At 40.8% G+C, this 22,570-nt stretch overlaps 1 protein-coding gene across 6 annotated transcripts in view; it reads right to left on the bottom strand.

Moving 5' to 3' along the window:
• Positions 1–7,162: 7,162 nt before the first annotated feature.
• The window catches only part of ccdc18 (coiled-coil domain containing 18), a 104,447-nt gene continuing 89,039 nt past the window's right edge, over positions 7,163–22,570 (bottom strand). For 4 of the 6 annotated variants that reach the window (XM_067989933.1, XM_067989934.1, XM_067989935.1 and 1 more), the window contains 4 exons: positions 21,253–21,450; positions 17,454–18,020; positions 14,057–14,163; positions 11,554–11,898 (listed from right to left, as the gene is read on the bottom strand). In XM_067989933.1, the coding sequence (XP_067846034.1) occupies positions 11,859–11,898; positions 14,057–14,163; positions 17,454–18,020; positions 21,253–21,450 (912 nt within the window). In that variant the 3' untranslated portion in view covers positions 11,554–11,858. Of the gene's footprint in view, positions 7,486–11,553; positions 11,899–14,056; positions 14,164–17,453; positions 18,021–21,252; positions 21,451–22,044; positions 22,117–22,570 lie in introns of those variants that run through there. The other 2 variants (XR_010963829.1, XR_010963830.1) reach the window with 2 other exon arrangements.

The raw sequence follows: 22,570 nt of genomic DNA, 5'->3' as shown, positions 1-22,570 counted from the left end.
TACCTGGAACAGAGTAGGGAGTATCCCAGTCCCCACCGATAGATCTACCCATCCAGGTTCCATTGGTGAGTCACGGCGGTTGGTGCATCATCAACTATTCCCTGGAGTATTGTGGACGTGCTTGGCTCAGTATGGCACTGGGTTGATGTGGTTCCAAACTTCCATTGCCAGGCCTGCCATAAGAACATAAGAAATAGGAGCAGGAACAGGCCATACGGCCCCTCGAGCCTGCTCCGCCATTCAATAAGATCATGACCGATCTTCGACCTCAACTCCACTTTCCCGACGGATCCTCATATCCCTTGATTTCCCTAGAGTCCAAAAATCTATCCATCTCAGCTTTGAATATATTTGATGACTCAGCATCCACAGCCCTCTGGGGTAGAGGTTTCCAAAGATTCACAACCCTCTGCATGAAGAAATTCCTCCTCATCTCAGTCTTGAATGGCCTACCCTTTATCCTGCGACAATGCCCGCTAGTTTTAGACTCTCCAGCCAGGGAAAACAATCTCAGCATCTACCCGGACAAGCCCCCTCATAATCTTATATGTTTTGATGAGATCATCTCTCATTCTTCTAAACTCCAGAGAGTATCGACCCATTCTACTCAACCTCTCTTCACAGGACAACCCTCTTATCCCAGGAATTAATCAAGTGAACCTTCGTTGCACCGCCTCCTAGGCGAGTATATCCTTCCTTAGATACGGAGACCAAAACTGTACATAGTACTCCAGGTGAGGTCTCACTAAAGCCCTGTACAACTGTAGTAAGACTTCCTTACTCTTGTACTCCAACCCCCTTGCAATAAAGGCCAACATGCCATTTGCTTTCTTAATTGCCTGCTGTACCTGCATACTAACTTTTTGTGTTTCTTTTACAAGGACACCCAAGTCTCTCTGAACATCAACATTTAATAGTTTCTCACCATTTAAACAATATTCTGTTTTTCTATTCTTCCTATCAAAGTAAATAACTTCACATTTCCCCACATTATACTCCATCTGCCACCTTCTTACCCACTCACTTAGTCTGTCTATATCCATTTGCAGACTTTGTGTGCTCCTCACAGCTTGTTTTGCCACTTAGCTTTCTATCGTCAGCAAACTTGGATATATTACATTCGGTCCCTTCATCTAAATCATTAACATAGATTGTAAATAGCTGAGGCCCAAGAACCGATCCTTGCAGCACCCCACTGGTTACAGCCTCAACCTGAGAGTGACCCGTTTATCCCTACTCTCTGTTTTCTGTCCTTTAGCCAATCCTCTATCCATGCTAATATATTACCCCTAAACCCATGAGCCCTTAACTTGAGTAACAACCTTTTATGTAGCACCTTATCAAATGCCTTTTGAAAATCCAAATATACTACATCCACTGGTTCCCCTTTATCTACCCTGCTAGTTACATCCTCAAAAAACTAATAAATTTGTCAAACACTATTTCCCTTTCATAAAACCATGTCATAGAGTCATAGAGTTATACAGCACGGATAGAGGCCCTTCGGCCCATCGTGTCCGCGCCGGCCATCAGCCCTGTCTACTCTAATCCCATATTCCAGCATTTGGTCCGTAGCCTTGTATGCTATGGCATTTCAAGTGCTCATCCAAATGCTTCTTGAATGTTGTGAGGGTTCCTGCCTCCACAACCCTTTCAGGCAGTGAGTTCCAGACTCCAACCACCCTCTGGGTGAAAAAGTTCTCTCTCAAATCCCCTCTAAACCTCCCGCCTTTTACCTTGAATCTATGTCCCCTTGTTATAGTACCCTCAACGAAGGGAAAAAGCTCCTTAGTATCCATCCTATCTGTGCCCCTCATAATTTTGTACACCTCAATCATGTCCCCCCTCAGCCTCCTCTGCTCCAAGGAAAACAAACCCAATCTTCCCAGTCTCTCTTCATAGCTGAAGCGCTCCAGCCCTGGTAACATCCTGGTGAATCTCCTCTGCACCCTCTCCAAAGCGATCACATCCTTCCTGTAGTGTGGCGACCAGAACTGCACACAGTACTCCAGCTGTGGCCTAACCAGTGTTTTATACAGCTCCATCATAACCTCCTTGCTCTTATATTCTATGCCTCGGCTAATAAAGGCAAGTATCCCATATGCCTTCTTTACCACGTTATCTACCTGTTCCGCCGCCTTCAGGGATCTGTGAACTTGCACACCAAGATCCCTCTGACCCTCTGTCTTGCCTAGGGTCCTCCCATTCATTGTGTATTCCCTTGCCTTGTTAGTCCCTCCAAAGTGCATCACCTCGCACTTTTCCGGGTTAAATTCCATTTGCCACTGTTCCGCCCATCTGACCAACCCATCTATATCGTCCTGCAGACTGAGGCTATCCTCCTCGCTATTTACCACCCTACCAATTTTTGTATCATCAGCGAACTTACTGATCATACCTTTTACATTCATATCCAAGTCATTAATGTAGACCACAAACAGCAAGGGACCCAGCACCGATCCCTGTGGTACCCCACTGGCCACAGGCTTCCAGTCACAAAAACAACCTTCGACCATCACCCTCTGCCTTCTGCCTAATCATATTTTGATTTTCTAAGTATCCTGTTACCACTTCCTTAATAATGGATTCCAGCATTTTCCCGATGACTGATGTCAGGCTAACTGGCCTGTAGTTCCCTGTTTTCTCTCTCCCTCCCTTTTTGAATAACGGGGTAACATTTGCTACCTTCCAGTCCACTGGGATCGTTCCAGAATCTAGAGAATTTTGGAAGATCATAACCAATGCATCCGCTATCTCTGCAGCCACCTCTTTTAGAACCCAAGGATATAGGCCATCAGGTCCAGGGGATTTGTCGGCTTTTAGTCCCATTAGTTTGTCCAGTACTTTTTCTCTAGTGATATTAATTGTTTTTAAGTTCCTCACTCTCATTTACCACTTTGATCCCCACTATTTTTGGTATGCTTTTTGTGTCTTCCACTGTGAAGACAGATACAAAATATTTGTTTAACACATCTGCCATTTCCTGATTCCCCATTATAATTTCTCCTGTCTCATCCTGCCATGTTGGAGCCACCTCTACCCCAAAGGTACACCATATACCTCCTCTACTCCCCAAAAGGAGGATAGTCACTAGTTGTTTTTGCCTTGCAGCAAACTACTATCATAATATGATAAAATATGTTCTATGCTGGGTCAAAATCCTGGAACTCCCCACCTAACAGCACTGTGGGGGAACCTTCACCACATGGACTGTAGCAGTTCAAGAAGGCGGCTCACCACCACCTTCTCAAGGGCAATTAGGGATGGGCAATAAATGCTGGCCTTGTCAGCAACGCCCACATCCCATGAATAAACAAAAAAATATTATCAGTGTAAAGGCACAGAAAATTTGCACAATGAAGTATAAACTACTGTGAAACAGATGAGACAAAACATGATTATGGATGACCAATATTGTATTTTTATAAATCGAACTACTCTATCGGGTAAGTAAATGTTTATTCTTTCACTCTGGGCAGATATGGGAATGCAATAACGAAAAAGAAAACTTCAATTGACCTACATATGATCAGAGTGTGCAGAATATTTCATCCAAAGATTTACTTGATTGGATAAGCTGGATATTCTGTTTATAAAAATAGGTCAACGTGTAGGGTAATCTCCAATTCTACAAAAGTCCAATATTAATGCAGGAATAAAAGTCATATAATAAGTCACCATACTGCAGGTCAACATGCTATGCACCAGCTATAGAGGAGTTTTACAGCTGAAGCAATAAACCAAGTTTAATTACTTCTACAGACTGTTTAGCCGCTCAATGACATGATATCCTTTGTAAAGAGAACAAATTTGTTGATTGAAATAAGGACTTTGTCCCAGAAAGGTGAAGCCATAACTGGATAAAATCTAAAATTAAACTTAATTTTATTATAGCACAGAGTAAACAAAGTGCATGAATAAGGTGGAACAGTGACAACTTTCAGTTAAACGTGTGTATGTCTGTTGGGATGGGAGGTAGGAGATATGAAGAACTCTCCCATTGTCAAAGGGGATTGTGATCATCAAATTACAAAGAATCATGCAGCACAGAAGGAGGCCATTCGTGTCTGTGCCGGCTCTTTGAAAGAGCTATCCTTAGTCACACTTAAACCTGAAACAGAAGTAAAATCTGAGGCATGCAGCCTCATTAAAACATTTAAATTAGGGACTCGCCTCTGGAGAGCCAGTTCGTCGCCCACCCCTCCAACCTGCCTCCAATAAAACAGACAGTTGGAGGCAGATTTCCCACTTTAAAATTTTTACCACCCGCCCGTCCTGGGGGGGTTAAAATTACCCCCAGTGATTCCTTGCTGGATTATGGTTCCATGGGAACTGAATGCTCTCTGCTACATTGTTCAAATGGTCATTATTTGTGCGTGAATTAGCTACTGAGTGTCGGCTAGCTACTCGGCTGTAGGGTGATCACAGCAGAGTATGAACCTGACCTTATCGGACGCATGCAATATGCACTTTTAGCAGGAATTGCTGATGGCAATCAGGAGTAGGTGTCCTGAATTTTTCCCTCCCTAATTTAGGAACACTGAAGCCAATTCTAAACTATTTCTGTAGTCTAGGGATCGATCCTAGCACCTTCCTGGTCTGGATGATTCAGCTACTCAATGGATAATCTCACTGAAGCACTGGGGAAGCAGTCTATACACAATCAATTTGGAATCCAAGGGAAGTACTAAAATCAACATTACAGCAACAGCTGTAACCACAGAAATGCAAAGCATGTGGAAATCTCAAGTGTTACTCTACTTACTTTTTCAGACAAGAAACATTTTGAGACTGTTTGTAATTGAGTCTGACGCTAAGATTATTAAAGATGTATTTCTTGTTCTGCTTCTTATGACCATTTTCTGCCTCTGGCTTACTAGGTGGGAAATAAAAACTAAGCACTGGGTACAATAGAAGCATTGTTGCATGGAATGAGAAAGAATAGAGTTGCATGCGTGTTTGAATTAACTAGTGTCCTAGCTGAAACATCCTTAACCTGATACTGAAGAATGCATTTGTGCAATTTTATTATAAATTGCACATTAAACTTAGAAATATAAGGTAATGTACTTTGGTGTTAATAAATAGGTGCATAATTAAATAAAATGCACCTTCTTAAAGATGTGCGCTGTCATGGTGCTACTACATAGGTTTGGATCTATGATTTCCATACAGTATTGTTGAAATGTATTTCTGAAGGCAGGTACTGAATCGAGGGCTGGAACTTTGTCGAGGAAAAAGAAAGCATCAGATGGATCATCAATTTGATCACAATCCAGAATCCTTCTAGCAAATGGTTACAGCTGAGTAGCACAGGCAGAAGATGCAGCAAATCACCTTCCCTCTTTTGGCACGGGATGAGTTGTCTATGAGGGGAAGTGTATCAAAAAAAGGGAAATGAAAGTAACAAAGCAAAAACAAAGGCATATATAGAAAAAGGAGGAGCTGCAATTAGGCTTTGATGGTCATCGGAATATGAACATGTTCCCTTTATCAATCAGTATGTACTTATATACACTGTAGCAAGCGCTTAAGCTTGTTTCTTTACAAGGGTATATTTTCCTCTGTTCACTGATTTTAGTAAAAAGATGAAAAAATAAATATGTATTCCCTGCTTTATGTTTACTTTTTCACTAAAATTAGCAAACAGGGGAAAATATAGCCGATAGCAAGATATTAAATAACAGTCTGGAGAGCTCATTAGTTTGTCTTGACAATGTTGTGCAAATGAGTGGAAATTACACGTTTACTCATTTCTTTTTAAAAAGTCATATGGAGAAAACTAGTGATATCCCTCTGTACAATCTGTAGTGACAGCTATTTAAAACATGGCAAACCTTAAAATTTGTGGAAATAAACTCACTGGTGTGCTACCTAGCAAACTTTGAAGTCTGGAACTTTTATACCATGATTAAGACGTTAAAGTATGATGGAAATGTAATCAATGTAAATCTTTAATTAAAGAACAAAGAGGCTTCTTCTAGGTTAAGTGTTATTTAATTAAAGGAAGATTGTTTAATGGCAAAATATTGTTAAATTTAATTTTAAAACTGTTTTGAGATGTTAATCAAAAAAGATAAAGCTGAAATCTCATACATACAAAAAGTAGATCTGATGCAAGTCATAAAAGACCTGGAGTAATTAAAAAAATTGAACAATGTGGTATTAAAGGGATGCATGGATAGATAGACAGCTTGGGGCCAGAAAACAGAGGACAGTGAATGAATGTTTTACAGATTGGTGAGATGTGAATAGTGGCAAGTCCCAGGATACAACCCCTGGACCACTTGTTTTCTGCTGATGTCAATAATTTCTACATAGACACAACGGGAGTGATATTGAAGTTTACCTTAGGGGCTATAGCAAAGTCCGAGGAAGAATGCAAGAGATTAAGGAGGCATAAAGTGGGCAGGTAGATAGCTGATGCAGATCAATGCTAGAAAATGTGAAATGTGAAGTAGTCCCAATTTTTGTTGAACTATTGAGGAAAATAATTGCCCTTAAGGAGGAAAGGTTTTTTATTTCACACCTTCAAATGAGTAAGGATGCTACATTTGACTCCTTGGAACAAGTTCCCTTAGCCAAGGAGTGATGCGTGTTTCAAGAGGGGTGAAAAGGTGAAAGAGAAAGTGCTGAAAAGAAACCTAAAAAGTGAATAACATAATGTATATAAGAAAATAAGTTGATCTTATGTAGCACATGGAGGTCATTTTGCATGTCTCCGCTCCTGGCATGAAGCATTATTAGCAGTGAGCACATGTTGCAAAACTGGGGCTACAATTTTCCTCCAATAATGTGCTCACCACTAGTGAGGCTCCACTCTGGGAGCAGAGATTTGCCAAACAATCCCCTATGTGAGCAAAAATGTATTGATGTAACATTCAAAATGGACATGTAATGAGTAGAAGATTTAGTTTAGACATTATAATGAAATTGCTTTGAAGCCTGAGGATAAATTTGGGTGTGAAACCATCGTTGAGCAATTTGATGGGCGTGGAACCAATGCAAAACATTGAGAAATGTCAACAGTGATTAGCTTAAACTATTGATACCTTGTACATGAGCACTGTAGTTTTATTTAAATAAAGCCTATTAGAATATCGACAGAGTGCAACCATTTTATTAGCGAGTTTCAGGATCCACTAAAAAAGAAAATGCTAAATATCAAGATTCAAAAACAGTTTATCAGAGCAACAATCTGTGGGACAACCCCTAGTTTATTTAATAAATTGTTATTCTTGCACAAAAGTGATGTTAATTCTTTAGGTACCACAGTTCTAAGAAATGACGCATCCAGAGGTATCGCTTCCTGGTCTGACACATCAAAACTAGCCAAGAATTGATCTGTTTGTATCCGTAATGTGAATGGTCCATCATTAGACTTCAACTGGCTGATAGTGGCCTTTGGTACCAATTTTCAGTCGGTGACCAACTATTTTGAAGATAAACTTACAAAATGGATGATGGGATTTGGGCAAGTAAAACCTTTTAAAGTGAACAGAAAAAAATACAGATTAGTTAGAATAGGGTATATTAATAATAATGTGAAAATAAAGAGAGCAAGGAGGAAATGTTTTCCTTCTGCAAAAATATAAGAACATAAGAAATAGGAGCAGGAGTAGGCCAATAGGCCCCTCGAGCCTGCTCCGCCATTCAATAAGATCATGGCTGATCTGATCCTAACCTCGAATCTAAATTCATGTCCAATTTCCTGCCCGCTCCCCGTAACCCCTAATTCCCTTTACTTCTAGGAAACTGTCGATTTCTGTTTTAAATTTATTTAATGATGTAGCTTCCACAGCTTCCTGGGGCAGCAAATTCCACAGACCTACTACCCTCTGAGTGAAGAAGTTTCTCCTCATCTCAGTTTTGAAAGAGCAGCCCCTTATTCTAAGATTATGCCCCCTAGTTCTAGTTTCACCCATCCTTGGGAACATCCTTACCGCATCCACCCGATCAAGCCCCTTCACAATCTTATATGTTTCAATAAGATCGCCTCTCATTCTTCTGAACTCCAATGAGTACAGTCCCAATCTACTCAGCCTCTCCTCATATGTCCACCCCCTCATCCTCGGGATTAACCAAGTGAACCTTCTTTGTACTGCCTCGAGAGCAAGTATGTCTTTTCTTAAGTATGGACACCAAAACTGTATGCAGTATTCCAGGTGCGGTCTCACCAATACCTTATATAACTGCAGCAATACCTCCCTGTTTTTATAGTCTATCCCCCTAGCAATAAAAGCCAACATTCCGTTGGCCTTCTTGATCACCTGCTGCACCTGCAAACTAACTTTTTGATTTTCTTGCACTAGGACCCCCAGATCCCTTTGTACTGCAGTACTTTCCAGTTTCTCACCATTAAGATGATAACTTGCTCTCCGATTTTTCCTGCCATAGTGCATAACCTCACATTTTCCAATATTGTATTGCATCTGCCAAATCTCCGCCCACTCACCCAGCCTGTTTATATCCCCTTGTAGGTTTTTTATGTCCTCCTCACTCTCTACTTTCCCTCCCATCTTTGTATCATCTGCAAACTTTGATATGTTACACTCGGTCCCCTCCTCCAAATCGTTAATATAGATTGTAAAGAGTTGGGGACCCAGCACCGACCCCTGCGGAACACCACTGGCTACAGGTTGCCAGTCCGAGAATGAACCATTTATCTCAACTCTCTGCTTCCTGTTAGATAACCAATCCTCCACCCATGCCAGGATATTACCCCCAATCCAGTGATTCTTTATCTTGAGCAATATGTTAACAAATTGCTTATTTTAGTAGTATAGGTTATGTTATAGAAATAAAAGGTGTTCTAACATTTATGTAGCTTTATTACTTTCAAAATAAATGGCCCGCCGAGGGATCTTGGAATTGCCTGAAGCTGCTGGCACTCTAAATTAATATGATCAGTTATAGCTGGTTTGAGAAACCATCAGCTTGGGTTTTCGATCAATATTTAATTCCAGGAAAGCAAGCTGCTATGCGCTAAATCTCTAATTATGTTCGTAATATTTCTCGCCCTTTGCTTTCAGGTTTTCTTACAGCTGTGTCTCATTCATTCTGACCCGTCTTTCTATAATCTGTAATTTTCTAGTTTAAAAAAAACCTCTTTTACAAGAATACATACTGCTGTTATCAGAAATTAAACACGCTTGCTAAGTTACTAACTGCAGTGCAGTTTGAAATTAAGTTACAGACCACATTATGCACCAAAACAAAATCCACAATGATTTTCTGCAAATGTCCTACGTATAAAGTCCAAACACTGAAGACTAAAATGACAAAACCGCTACAAATACCTCCCATACATTGTCCTGGCTGTGTTGGGCCATCCTGAGGTCATTAAAGGCACTATATCAATGCAAATTTGATTTTTCTATTTGGCTCAGAATCGGGCACAAACTGCTATATAAATCAAGAATTTTCTATGTTTTACATGTGATCTTTTGAAGAATTAAAGCAAAACTTAATTGCTGTTTATCTTTGAATGTAATGCTAAATCACGATCAATACCCCAATAATAAAAATGGTCTCAATGGGAGTGCTTTAACAATGCATGTAGAATTTTCTAACACTACCATGCCATTTAAGATGGGTCTGTGAACAAGCAAAACATGTTTACAGAACAGCATTGTCCTAAATGAAAAGCAAATACATGGTTTCACCAACAATCAGATTACTCCATGCTCCAGTGACAAATTTTGACTTGGAACTTTTTAAGTCATAGCAACAGCAGTATCACTCTTCTAAGTTACTTATTATTCATTGGACAATTTTGCAGCAGACATATAGGAAGAAAAGTTAAATCAAGATTTGTGCCATAGGAAATTTACGTCTTGAAATTCTTAAACAAGGTTCTCTATCTGTACTTCAGTTTTAAGCAACTTAAATTCTCACACTAAATCCAATCCCAGCTGTTAAATTTCAAGTGTATTAAAAGCACGGATGGACATGTCCACTCTCTCAAAACACTTAAATTGGCTCTGCATAAGTTTTAAAAGTATCCGGAAGGTCCAGCTGGCCCTGGGCGCTTTTTAAACCAGCTTTGACAATACATTGGAATTATAGTCCATGCGGTGTAATATGAGACAGCCTCCCCGAATGGTTTCACACCACTGCACTCTGGAACCTGACCTGAACCAAGCTCCAGAGTTATACAGTCACTTATGCATCACTGCAAAGTGCACAAGAGCAAGACTGCCACTTGATATTAATCCTCTCCCTGGCCTAGCGACATGAAAGCCAACTGTAATGCACCCAGGTTCAGATCAACTAATTCAGCAAGGACCAGGATTCAGTCCTGGGGACCTTCTGATCTATGTGGCTCAGCACCATATTAGATGGCACATTTACTCACTGACTGAGCTAGCAGTGTAGTCATATTTCCCATCTTACTTTTTGTATTTGTGTATTTTAAAACTAAGTTTAAACTGTGAATGATGAGGTTGTAAATTATACACTTCATCTTCGGTATTGGAAGATGATGATTGATGGTTCTTCAGATTTGTGTCTAAATCCATGCAGCACTAAGATATTTATTTAAAGGTGTGATTTTTAATTTTTTTTTGACAAGGAAAAAAATAGCCTGCAAAAAGTCTGCTGAACCTCAAGTCCTTTATGTTGTTGATAGAGGTCACACATTTCTCAGATGAATAATCCCAATTCAGATAGTTTACTCATCAATGTTCAGAATCTCAGTTCAGCAGAATATAACAAATCAAAAAAGAGAGAAAACTACGTTCAACATTATCCCTATGTAGGAACAGTTCCTTTGACATAGTCAGAATGGTATTAGAGACCTAGGAGCATCTGTCAGTCCACCTAAGTAGGGAATGGTGCTTCCTGCTGAAAAATATAAAATGAGGAAGCATTCTACCCCCGTCCCCCAGAATTTTTGGTCTCCTTGTGCCACGCACTGGTTGCAAGGAGGAACAAATGGACACACAGCATGCTCCCCTTACATTACAGCTAGAAAGCACACTGAAGAGAGCACACTGACTGTACTCTGCATTCTCTACCTCTGGGGAGGCATCTGATTGAGTGAGTGGTTGAAATGGAAAAATGACCATGCACAAAAGAGATTACCTGGGACATCTTCCCTGCTCAATTTTTCAAGTGGCTTCTTTTACCCTGCTTTCAGCCTACCACAACATGCCAATAGAGTGTGGGCATCAGCCTGTAACCAGGTTACTTCTACCATAGGACTGGCTAGCAACAGTTTACACATGTGACATGCTCCAATTTTTTTCTCCTTCAAAAGAAGCACTTCTACTCAGGTGCCTGTCCCATACAGCCCTTTATGAACTATGCCATGCACAGCACATGGTGCATACTATCAGGCTGCTGATAACAAATCAATAAAGTTCACATAAATTGAACTCTGAAAACTTTGCATTTATCCTTGAGCAGTAAACGATGCAGTTGCATAGTAGTGGTATGCAATTTACTGCCATCTGAATTACTCCCTTAAATGTAGCTGAAGCTCAAACATTCATTGAGAACATTTAATTCTAGACTAGACGATACCTTTAAAAAAAAATTAAAACACATATTGATACAGAAAAAAGTTTATTTTACACAGAAAAAATTAAATATTTCAATGAAACACATTTATGTTTTATTTCTCTAAAAACAAAATGTTTATCAACATAAAAAAAATGAAGTTTTCAACATCCACTTACACAATAAATTACCTGCATGACATTATGAAATTAGGAAACCTTTATTTTCAAAGCTTCTTTCGGCATAAAGGCTTTGCCAATGCTTTACCATCACAGCAGTACATTTCATACTAGTGCTACTGGGCAGAAGTTTGTCGATCACTGGTTCCTAACTCTATCTTCATCTTTTAGTTGATGTCATTTGTGTGACTGCTCTTGTTCAGAAAGTTCAGCCATACTATAACAAATTAAAAATAAACCAAAAAAGTGACAGTTACATAACAAGAGTCTGTAAAATAAATTAGTTAACCTCTCTTGAACTGTTGAGGATTCTGAACTGTTTTGGACTTAATAGAAATGTCTTAAACTTAAATCAACCAGGAGAAACTGGTATCCAGGACCAGTACATAATTTTTTCCAAAGTGTAATAGAATATAAATCTTGAGCAAACTTGTAATTTAAGGAGCAGGAGGTGGGAAAAGAGAGAAAAAATACAGGTAGTTCGTATTTGACAATAAGTGTACCTTGTAGCACCATTGAGAAATTTTTGATGAGAGTAAACAAATAAAACTTGCAAATTCTTCTGAGCCGATTGGTTATTTTATTGAAACAGGTGCATAAAACATTATTGCATGCCATGTTGAATGCTTCACTTAGCATGAGGTGGCCCCAACCACAAGGCAATTTTCCACCCCAACCCCATTCTTAATTTAACCACTTGGTGTATTTCTTTCATTAACATCTGAGTATTGTCACCACACTCGGGCGTCAAATCAAAGTGGTTTATTTCAATCATAATTAAAATAGGTGCTCTAAAATATTAACCACCACATAACAGCCACTTATACAATGTCTTTAACATACCACAACATCCCAAGGGACACCATAGGAGGAAACAAACATCAAACGAGAGTTAGAAGAGGAGTTAAGGAAGATGGCCCAAGGTGTGGTTAAAGAGGAAGGCTTTAGGAACTTAGGAACAGGAGTAGGCCATTCAGCCACTCAAGCCTGTTCCGCCATTCAATTAAATCATGGCTGATCTAAAAGCTTTAATGAGACTTTTGAAGGTAGAAACAGATGGACAAGTTTGAAGGGTTTGTAACATTGGGACCAGTAGGAGCTGGACCACTATCACTGGCATGAGGGTGTAATTACAGCATGACAAGTTTACAAAGGTTGTTTCTATTATGAAAGGGAAGATAGGAATTTGTAATGAAAATATAAAAATAAGGATAGAATGCCTGACTTTTAAAATTAAGCCTAAATTACATATACACACCCTGGTCCAATTATTCCCCTGCCCTCTAACTCCACTTTGCCTGAAGAATGCACTTGATCTGTGTGTGCAATACCACAGGAAATCAACTAGTATTAAATAGTTGGTGAACCATGGAAAGCAAAAGCAATAAAGCGAATGTCAAATATGCATCCTGTTGATCAATTAATATGATCTGAATTTTTTTTTAAGTGGCTATTTGATCATCAGGTTAAGTTCAATCATTTGGAACCCTGTCTAAGATCGTTACTTGGATGTCTCAGGGAGAGGATGAGACAAAGTCCTTCTCAGTAAAAGCCACTTGTCTGGAAATCTCTCGGCCTGCTAGGACGAGTTGCGACTGCAACAAAGTAGTCACTTCTTGGAACTAGTTTACCTGAGTTATTGTGGAGATAGTTTCCACAAGCCATGTATCCAAGGTCACTTAATTTGAGGGTTTTTTTAAAAATCAAGTTTGACAGTTTTCTCCCTTCTCTCCTGAAGATGTTGACTCCTGGCCTTATAACCCACCTTTTTGTAAATGAAACTTTTATGGCACTTTATTATTTGACAGCCGTGCCCTCTGGTCCTCAAATACCTTTGGCTCTCTGGGGTACTACTTTGGCAGGACTGAAAGCACCTCTGGATGACTTCTTGCTAGAGCAGTTCCCATTCTTAGATACATTTCAAGATGATGATATATTGATGCTGCAAGGAAGGAAATGAGCATGTAAGCAGAGATCAATGATCTCTGATCATCATTCTCTTTCTTTCAATTTACCAGTGTGATACCCATGATTATGGAGTCTATTGGATACCAATAGGAATGAAGTGCAATTTTTTTTAAAACTGACTCTCACTGCTGCTCTTGGGATCCAGGAAAATTCAGATTACTGACAATGTCAAGAAATTACTTTCTTGGGTGCGGGAGTATGGTCACTGATAACTGGTGCAGGGTCAGTTATTACATCATCAAAACTTGGCCACGGACTAGGGGAAGGGCCTGTGTGGTTATGAAGCTGAACAATGTCTCAAAAAGTCAGTATTTTTCCTCACAAAAAGCTGGTATTAAAACAATTTACAATCACACTTGAAACTTGCAGACTGGAGAAACGTACACATCTACCATGATATTACCTACCACTGCTGAAGTTGAAGCAAATTACTTTTTGCAGCATATTTGGATGGCAGGGAAGCATGACTTGGAACATTTAAGTCAGCATCATTAAGTTTACAGTGGGCACTGTCCTGTTAGAAAAAAAAATCAAAAACTTAGCAAAATATTGCTAATATTAAAAAGAAAATAATTTCAAACTGATACAGCAGCAACACAGACACTGCTACACTTAGAAAACAGGTTTATAAAGTAGATTAATAAAAACAACCTTGGTATCTCAATAACGAAGGTATCTCAATAACAAAGCTGAGAACTCTTAAAAGTGGCACGACAATCTGTAAAGGGAATACTTTTTGTTGAAAGTATTCCCCCAGCGTCTCTTCAAATAAAAGTAATGATAAAAATATTCCATAACATTTTAAGATGTTGGACTTCTTACTCCAGCAGATACCCATCACATCTGGTCTGCAGCCACTCTGCTGCAGTGACTCACTTCATCTTAATGTGGGCAACAACTTCAAACTCGCCTGAAACCCAAACTGGAAGAAGGGAAAAAACACTTCTAACTACATCCAATGTTTTAGTTTAAAAAAAACCTTAGATAATATGCAATAAAAACCATAATTCCTACGTTTATATCTTGACAATAGATTCTGTATGAAAGTAGCTACCTCAACCACCAGAAGTACAGAAAAGGAAATGTGTTGGCAATTTAGAGGAAAATGAAGGGATAGAATCTGTCTATATTGGAGATGCAAGCACAACACTAAAGGGAAGACATCACCTCTATCCCAGGGTTTCCTTGCAAAACACTGAGATTATTTGAGTAGCTACTTAAAACATATGAGGACAGACATCAGCCACAGGAGTCATGGAATCTATTCTCAATCCACCCACCAGAGATGCTGGCCCAGCAGGAGACAAGGACTGGCCCGAAACCCCTAAAATACATTCTGAATCCTGTACAGCTTGGCAACAAAACATCCTTGCAAGTAATACAGAATATGCAAGTATGCAGTTAGTACAATAGACACTCTGCTGAGTACAATGATCTTCAACCAGTCGAGCATGATCCACCTTAGTGATGTCGCCATTAGTCTTTGAAGTTCTCCAATAGCAAGCCAGGCAGTATAGAATCATAGAATGTCACGGCATAGAAGGAGGCCATTTGGCCCATCGTGTCCGTGCCGGCCGGAAAAGAGCTATCTAGCTTAATCCCACTTTCCAGCACTTGATCTGTAGCCCTGTAGGTTACGGTACTTCAAGTGCACGTCCAAGTACTTTTTAAATGAGTTGAGGGTTTCTGTCTCTACCACCCTTTGAGGCAGCGAGTTCCAGACCCCCCACCACCCTGTGGGTGAAAAGAAAAATCTCCTCAGCTCCCCTATAATCCTTCTACCAATTAGTTAAATCTATGCCCCCTGGTCACTGACCCCTTTGCTAAAGGAAATAGGTCCTTCCTATCCACTTCTATCTAGTCCCGTCACAATTTTATACACCTCAATTAAATCTCTGCTCAGCCTCCTTTGTTCCAAAGAAAACAACCCCAGCCTATCCAATCTTTTCTCATAGCCAAAATTCTCCAGCCCTAGCAACAATCTCGTAAATCTCCAACGTGGGGATTGCTCACATGCCACTGTGGTTGATGAGATAATGCAGAGGCCAACTGAGGGGAGATTCCTTTCATAGAAAGAAATTCACTAAGTTATACTCCTAGTAGTATGTGCAGTATAAATGATATTCATAAGTAGGCACTGAGGTCAACTTCTTATTTATGTAATACATAAATCAGGTAACTTCAGGACCGTCAGCCTAACATGAGAAAACTTCTAGGGACCATAATCCAGGACAAAATTATTGTTATTTGGAATAACATTGGTTAATAAACGACAGCCAACATGAATCTGTTAAAGGAAAATCATGTCTGACAAACTTGAATGAGTTCTTCAATTAAATACTGGAGAAGGTTGATGAGGGTAGTGCGGTTGATATTATGTATATGGACTTTCAAAAGGCATTTGATAAAGTGCCTCATAATACACTTGTTAGCAAGAATAAAGGCCATGGGATTAGAGGGGCAGTGGCAGCATGGATACAAAATTAGCTAAGAGACAGAAAGCAGAGAGTAGCAGTGAACAGTTGTTTATCATACTGGGGGGGGGGGGGGGGGGGGAAAGTATTCAGTGGTGTCTCTCAGGGATCGGTACTGGGACCACCGCTCTGCTTGATATATATCAATGACATGGACTTGGGTATATGGGCATAAATTTCAAAGTTTGCAGATGACACAAAGCTTGGAAATGTAGTAAACAGTGAGGAGGATAGTAGCAGACTTCAGGAGGACATAGATGACTGGTGAAATGGGCAGACACACAGCAGATGAAATTTAATGCATAAGTGTGAAGTGATGCATTTTGGAAGGAAAAACGAGGAGAGGCAATATAAACTAAATGGAACAATTTTAGAGGGGGTGCAGGAACAGAGGGATCGGGGGTGCATATACACAAACTTTTGACGGTGGCACGACAAGTTGATGAGGCTGTTAAAAAAGCATACGGGATCCTTGGCTTTATAAACAGAGGCATGGAGTACAAAAGCAAGGAAGTTATGCTAAACCTTTATAAATTACTGCTGAGGCCTCAGCTAGAGTATTCTGTCCAATTCTGGGCACCACACTTTAGGAAGGATGTCAAGGCCTTGGAGAGTGTTCAGTGCATATTTACCAGAATGGTACCAGGAATTACGTAGAGAGACTAGAGAAGCTGGGATTGTTCTCCTTAGAGCAGAGATAGTTAAGGGGAGATTTGATAGAGGTGTTCAAAATGATGAGGGGTTTTGATACAGTAGATGGGGAGAAACTATTTCCACTGGCTGGAGAGTCAGTAACCAGAGGACACAGATTTAAGGTAATTTGCAAAAAATTCAGGTGGGATATGAGGATTTTTTTTTTACGCAGCGAGTAGTTATGATCTGGAATGCACCACTCAAAAAGGCGGTGGAAGCAGATTCAATAGTAACTTTCAATAGGGAATTGGAAGGAGAAATTTGCAGGGCTATCGTGAAAGAACAGGGGAGTGGGACTAATTGGCTAGCTCTTTCAAAGGGATGGCACAGACACAATGGGACAAATGGCCTCCTTCTGTGCTGTGTCATTCTATGATTCTATGTGTGCTAATTGATCGCAACTGGGTTTAACAGTTTTTGGACAAGTGAAGTTTTGATTATTACAAATATTCAGTAATGCCAGCAGTAGTATACACAGTGTGAATAAGCAGTAACAATATCACACACAAGACAATACTAACATTAATTATTGAAGCTTCATCATATAAAACAAAACTCTGCTCTTACAAGTTGCATTACCTCAGAGCTAAACCAATTAGAGAAAAGATTTGCTACTTAAGAGACATGCAACACACACCTGATTTGAAATTCTGTGCACTCCTGCTGAACATTCTTCCACTTTTGATTTCATCTGGTCACTAGACAAACCTGGTGACTTCTCAACTGGAGAGCCCATCTTAGTACTGCTTCGCTCCATGGCAAGAAGATGATTTAACATTCCACTTAAGGTTTCCATGTTACTATTACTTGTCAGGTTAGTGAGTTCCAAATCTTCTTCAGCTTCTGCTTTTGGAGACTGACCGAATAAAGCGGCTCCCTCTGGTTGCCCTGCACAGGAAGCATCCTTAATATCCTGTAAGCCGATGTTCATGGGGATGAATGACTGCTCAAGTATTTCTCGAATCCTATTAGAGCAATTCAGGGAATTTAATGCTGAACCAATATCAGTCCCATACATATCATTAGCACTAAAAGATCTATTCATATTTCTGGCAAAAGGGTAGAAATTCTTGGGATGCGCTGTGGAGTCTTTTCTATTATCGGATTCATTTTGAGATTGTAGCACGAGAGAAGGCGGCTGCTGTTTTCCCATTGCTCGTTCAAATCCAGAAATTTTGACTTGTAGTCTTGCTACTTCAGATTCCTACATTTAGAAATGGAAAAGAAAACAACATCACCCTAGTAATACTAACAACAACAGCAACTTGCATTTATATGGTAAATATATAAACAACATAAGGCGCTTCACAGGAGTGATTATCAAACAAAACTGGACACCGAGCCACATAAGGAGATATTAGGACGGGTGACCAAAAGCTTGATCAAAGAGATGGGTTTTAAGGAGCATCTTAAAAGGAGAGAGGCAGAGAGGTTTAGGTAGGGAATTCCAGAGCTTAGGGCCTAGGGAGCTGAAGGCACGGCCGCAAATGGTGGAGCGATTAAAATCGGGGATGCGCAAGAGGCAAGAATTGGAGGAGCGCAGAGATCTCGGAGGGTTGTAGGGCTGGAGGAGGTTACAGAGATAGGGAGGGGCGAGGCCATGGAGGGATTTGAAAACAAGGATGAGAATTTTGAAATCGAGGCGTTCCCAAACCGGGAACCAATGTAGGTCGGCGAGCGCAGGGGTGATGGGTGAACGGGACTTGGTGTCATTAAAACAGATAGCCAGGTGGTGAAGTATAGACTACCTGGTCTTCAGTTGCTTCCAAGCCTTTATTCACAGAGATCCACATTACCACACCACACCCTAGATCAGCTCTCATATAAATGGATACAAGAGAGTCCCCAATGGTACACACCATCTGAATACAATTAACACTAATTGATATAAATCATATGGATACAATTAACACTTGGTACAAGTTAGGATACGAGCAGCAGAGTTTTGGATGAGCACAAGTTTATGGAGGGTGGAAGATGGGAAGCCGGCCAGGAAAGCTTTGGAACATTCAAGTCTAGAGGTGACAAAGGCATGGATGTGGGTTTTAGCAACAGATGAGCTGAGGCAGGGGTGGAGGCGGGCGATGTTACGGAGGTGGAAATAGACAGTCTTGGTGATGGAGCAAATAGACGGTCGCAAGCTCATCTCAGGGTTCAATAGGATGCCAAGGTTGCGAACGATCTGGTTCAGCCTCAGAGAGTGGCCAGGGAGAGGGATGGAGTCCGTGGCTAGGGAGCAGAGTTTGTGACGGGGATTGAAGACAATTGCTTTATGAAACCGTTCATCCTGGTTCTCATTCTGATATGATAATACCTTACACAAATTTTGCTGTGCCAAATTATACTGAAACTTTGAAAAACTGTTTAACTGTAGCCTCAATTAAAAGATAATATTCTCCAATTTTAAAAAAATCAATTGAGTGCTTGGTGTTAGAAGTTTTGCAAAAAGAGTACAAAAATTGAACACAACTTTAAATGTAATAAACTTGCTGACATTTTTAATAGAATGTACACAACAAATGAAAACTGGTATTCAGTTCAAAGGGGTGAGATTATATTAATTTGAGATGCCAGTGAAAAAAATCCTGTTCTCAATTCACAATCTTACTAATTCCAAATAGTACTAACTGTGGAAGGCGCGGTATCCTCATCCTTGTCTTTAAAATCCTCCATGGCCTCGCCCCAGCTTTATAAACCCTCAAACTCTCCAGTCCACTCATTCTGGCCTCTTACACATCCGCCCTTTCTTTTGCCTCATCATGAGCAGCACATTCAACTGCTAGGGTCCTCCTTTAGACCGCCTTCTCTAAACCCTTTTACCTCTCCTCTCCCCTCCCTCCTTAAATACCTCTTCAAAACCCATCTCTTATCAAGCTTTTGGTCAACCCTCAGAATCTCTCCTGTTCTGTCTTGGCTTCTATTTTCCATACCACTATCTGTGAAGTGCCTTGAGGCATTTTTTACATTATTGGCACTATATTTTTTCTTATTCGTTCATGGGATGTGGGCGTCGCTGGCTAGGCCAACATTTATTGCCCATTCCCTAATTGCCCTTGAGAAGGTGCTGGTGAGCCACCTTCTTGAACCGCTGCAGTCCGTCTGGTGAAGGTTCTCCCACATTGCTGTTAGATAGGGAGTTCCAGGATTTTGACCCAGCGACGATGAAGGAACCGCGATATATTTCCAAGTCGGGATGATGTGTGACTTGGAGGGGAACGTGCAGGTGGTGTTGTTCCCATGTGCCTGCTGCTCTTGTCCTTCTAGGTGGTAGAGGTCACGGGTTTGGGAGCTGCTGTCGAAGATGCCTTGGCGAGTTGTTGCAGTGCATCCTGTGGATGGTACACACTGCAGCCACTGTGCGCTGGTGGTGAAGGGAGTGAATATTTAGGGTGGTGGATGGGGTGCCAATCAAGCGGGCTGCTTTGTCCTGGATGGTGTCAAGCTTCTTGAGTGTTGTTGGAGCTGCACTCATCCAGGCAAGTGGTAAGTATTCCATCACACTCCTGACTTGTGCCTTGTAGATGGTGGAAAGGCTTTGGGGAGTCATGAGGTGAGTCACTCGCCGCAGAATACCCAGCCTCTGACCTGCTCTTGTAGCCGCAGTGTTTATGTGGCTGGTCCAGTTAAGTTTCTGGTCAATGGTGACCCCCAGGATGTTGATGGTGGGGATTTGGTGATGATAATGCCGTGGAATGTCAAGGGGAGGTGGTTAGATTCTCTCTTGTTGGAGATGGTCATTGCCTGGCACTTGTCTGGCACGAATGTTACTTGCCACTTATGTTGTCCACGTCTTGCTGCATGCGGGCATGGACTGCTTCATTATTTGAGGGGTTGCGAATGGAACTGAACACTGTGCAATCATCAGCGAACATCCCCATTTCTGACCATATGATGGAGGGAAGGTCATTGATGAAGCAGCTGAAGATGGTTGGGCCTAGGACACTGCCCTGAGGTACTCCTGCAGCAATATCCTGGGGCTGAGATGATTGGCCTCCAACAGCCACTACCATCTTCCTTTGTGCTTGGTATGACTCCAGCCTCTGGAGAGTTTTCCCCCTAATTCCCATTGACTTCAATTTTACTGGGGCTCCTTGGTGCCACACTCGGTCAAATGCTGCCTTGATGTCAAGGGCAGTCACTCTCACCTCACCTCTGGAATTCAGCTCTTTTGTCCGTGTTTGGACCAAGGCTGTAATGAGGTCTGGAGCCGAGTGGTCCTGGCGGAACCCAAATTGAGCATCGGTGAGCAGGTTATTGGTGAGTAAGTGCCGCTTGATGGAAGATGTCGTCGACACTTTCCATCACTTTGCTGATGATTGAGAGTGTAGTGTTGGGGCTGGATTGGATTTGTCCTGCTTTTTGTGGACTATATTAACCTAAGTTGTTGCTGAAAGTCATATTTTTGTCTAATCAATGTTTTAAAAAAAAACTCCTACCTTAATTATGAGAGCTTCATCTGCAGCACTTATCACCTCCCTTTGAGTGTGAAGTTCAGATTCAAGATGAAGGATACTTTCCTGAGCCTTTTCTAGCTCCTGTTTTAATTGTCGCAACTGATCATTTGATTTATGGGAATCAGAGATCTCCGCAGTAGGTAGCAATAACTGTGCACTGCTTTCTTTAAGCATAGCGATCTGTAACAAAAATAAAAGCACACTTTTAAAGAAGATTGATTCTTGGCGTGTTAGAACCAGTCCTTTGTCTCCAGGACCTAGTTGTAAGGCCAGCTCAAATAGATTGGAAGGAAGTTTTCTCTGAAATGTATATAACGAATGTTTATTCTCAGACATGTTTGAATCTGGTTTTGGCCACTTCTAGACTTAATGATATTCATATGGCATACAAAATGCAAAACTATGATGACATGTTAAGCAATGAGATAAATTGTCAGTTTAATATGTCAAGTGTAATTGTCACACTCCCCCAATGGCTCAGTGAATTTATTTGGTGAGTAGCTGGGCCACACAGACCAGGAAAGTACCAGATTCAGCTGCTGGTCTGTGCTGATTTAGCTGATCTCAACTGGTAGGGGTTCTACACTTAGCTCCCTCACCCCTGGGTTAGGGAAAAGAAATCAAGAAAGAGAAAGCCAGGGTTCCCACTCCTGATCACTATCCAGCAATCTCCGCTGAAAGTGTGTGTGGACATCAGGGGAGGGCAGGATTATGCTTGGCTGTGGTGCAATCAAGGTCAAAAAGCCTGCCAACACTCATTTTCAAGTTTCATACCTGAATAATGCCCACTTGGGAAGGTACTGGAGAGCACCAACATGGAACTGTATCTCAGCAAGAAGTCAATAACTTCAGGAAATGATGTGAGGGAGGAAAGAGAAAATAAATTGATTTCAAAAATGGTAATAAGCGATTCAACAGAGAACACTCAGTATTATCAATGGCCAAAAAAAATTGGCGAGTGTTGAAAGAATGGCACATGGTAAAACAAAACCAAATTGGCCAATGGGTCATGTCCAAAGACAAATTAGAATTATTGTAAACAATTTTACAACACCAAGTTATAGTCCAACAAATTTATTTTAAATTCCACAAGCTTTCAGAGGCTTCCTCCTTCGTCAGTTGAACGGTGTGGAAATGAAATTTTCGAATCCTTCGCATTTGAAAATAACAGAACAATGCCTGGTGATTACTGCCCGTTGCCAAGGCAATCACAGTGAGCAGACAGAAAGGTGTCACCTAAAAAGGCCACCGAATATACAAACCCCCAAAAAAAAGAGAGAGAGAGAAGGAAGACAGTCAA

Source organism: Heptranchias perlo, chromosome 9, assembly GCF_035084215.1.
Source record: "Heptranchias perlo isolate sHepPer1 chromosome 9, sHepPer1.hap1, whole genome shotgun sequence".
In the NCBI taxonomy this organism is placed as follows: Eukaryota; Metazoa; Chordata; class Chondrichthyes; order Hexanchiformes; family Hexanchidae; genus Heptranchias; species Heptranchias perlo.
Note: the sequence above shows the minus strand (reverse complement) of the source record. Positions and strands in the feature narration are given on the sequence as shown.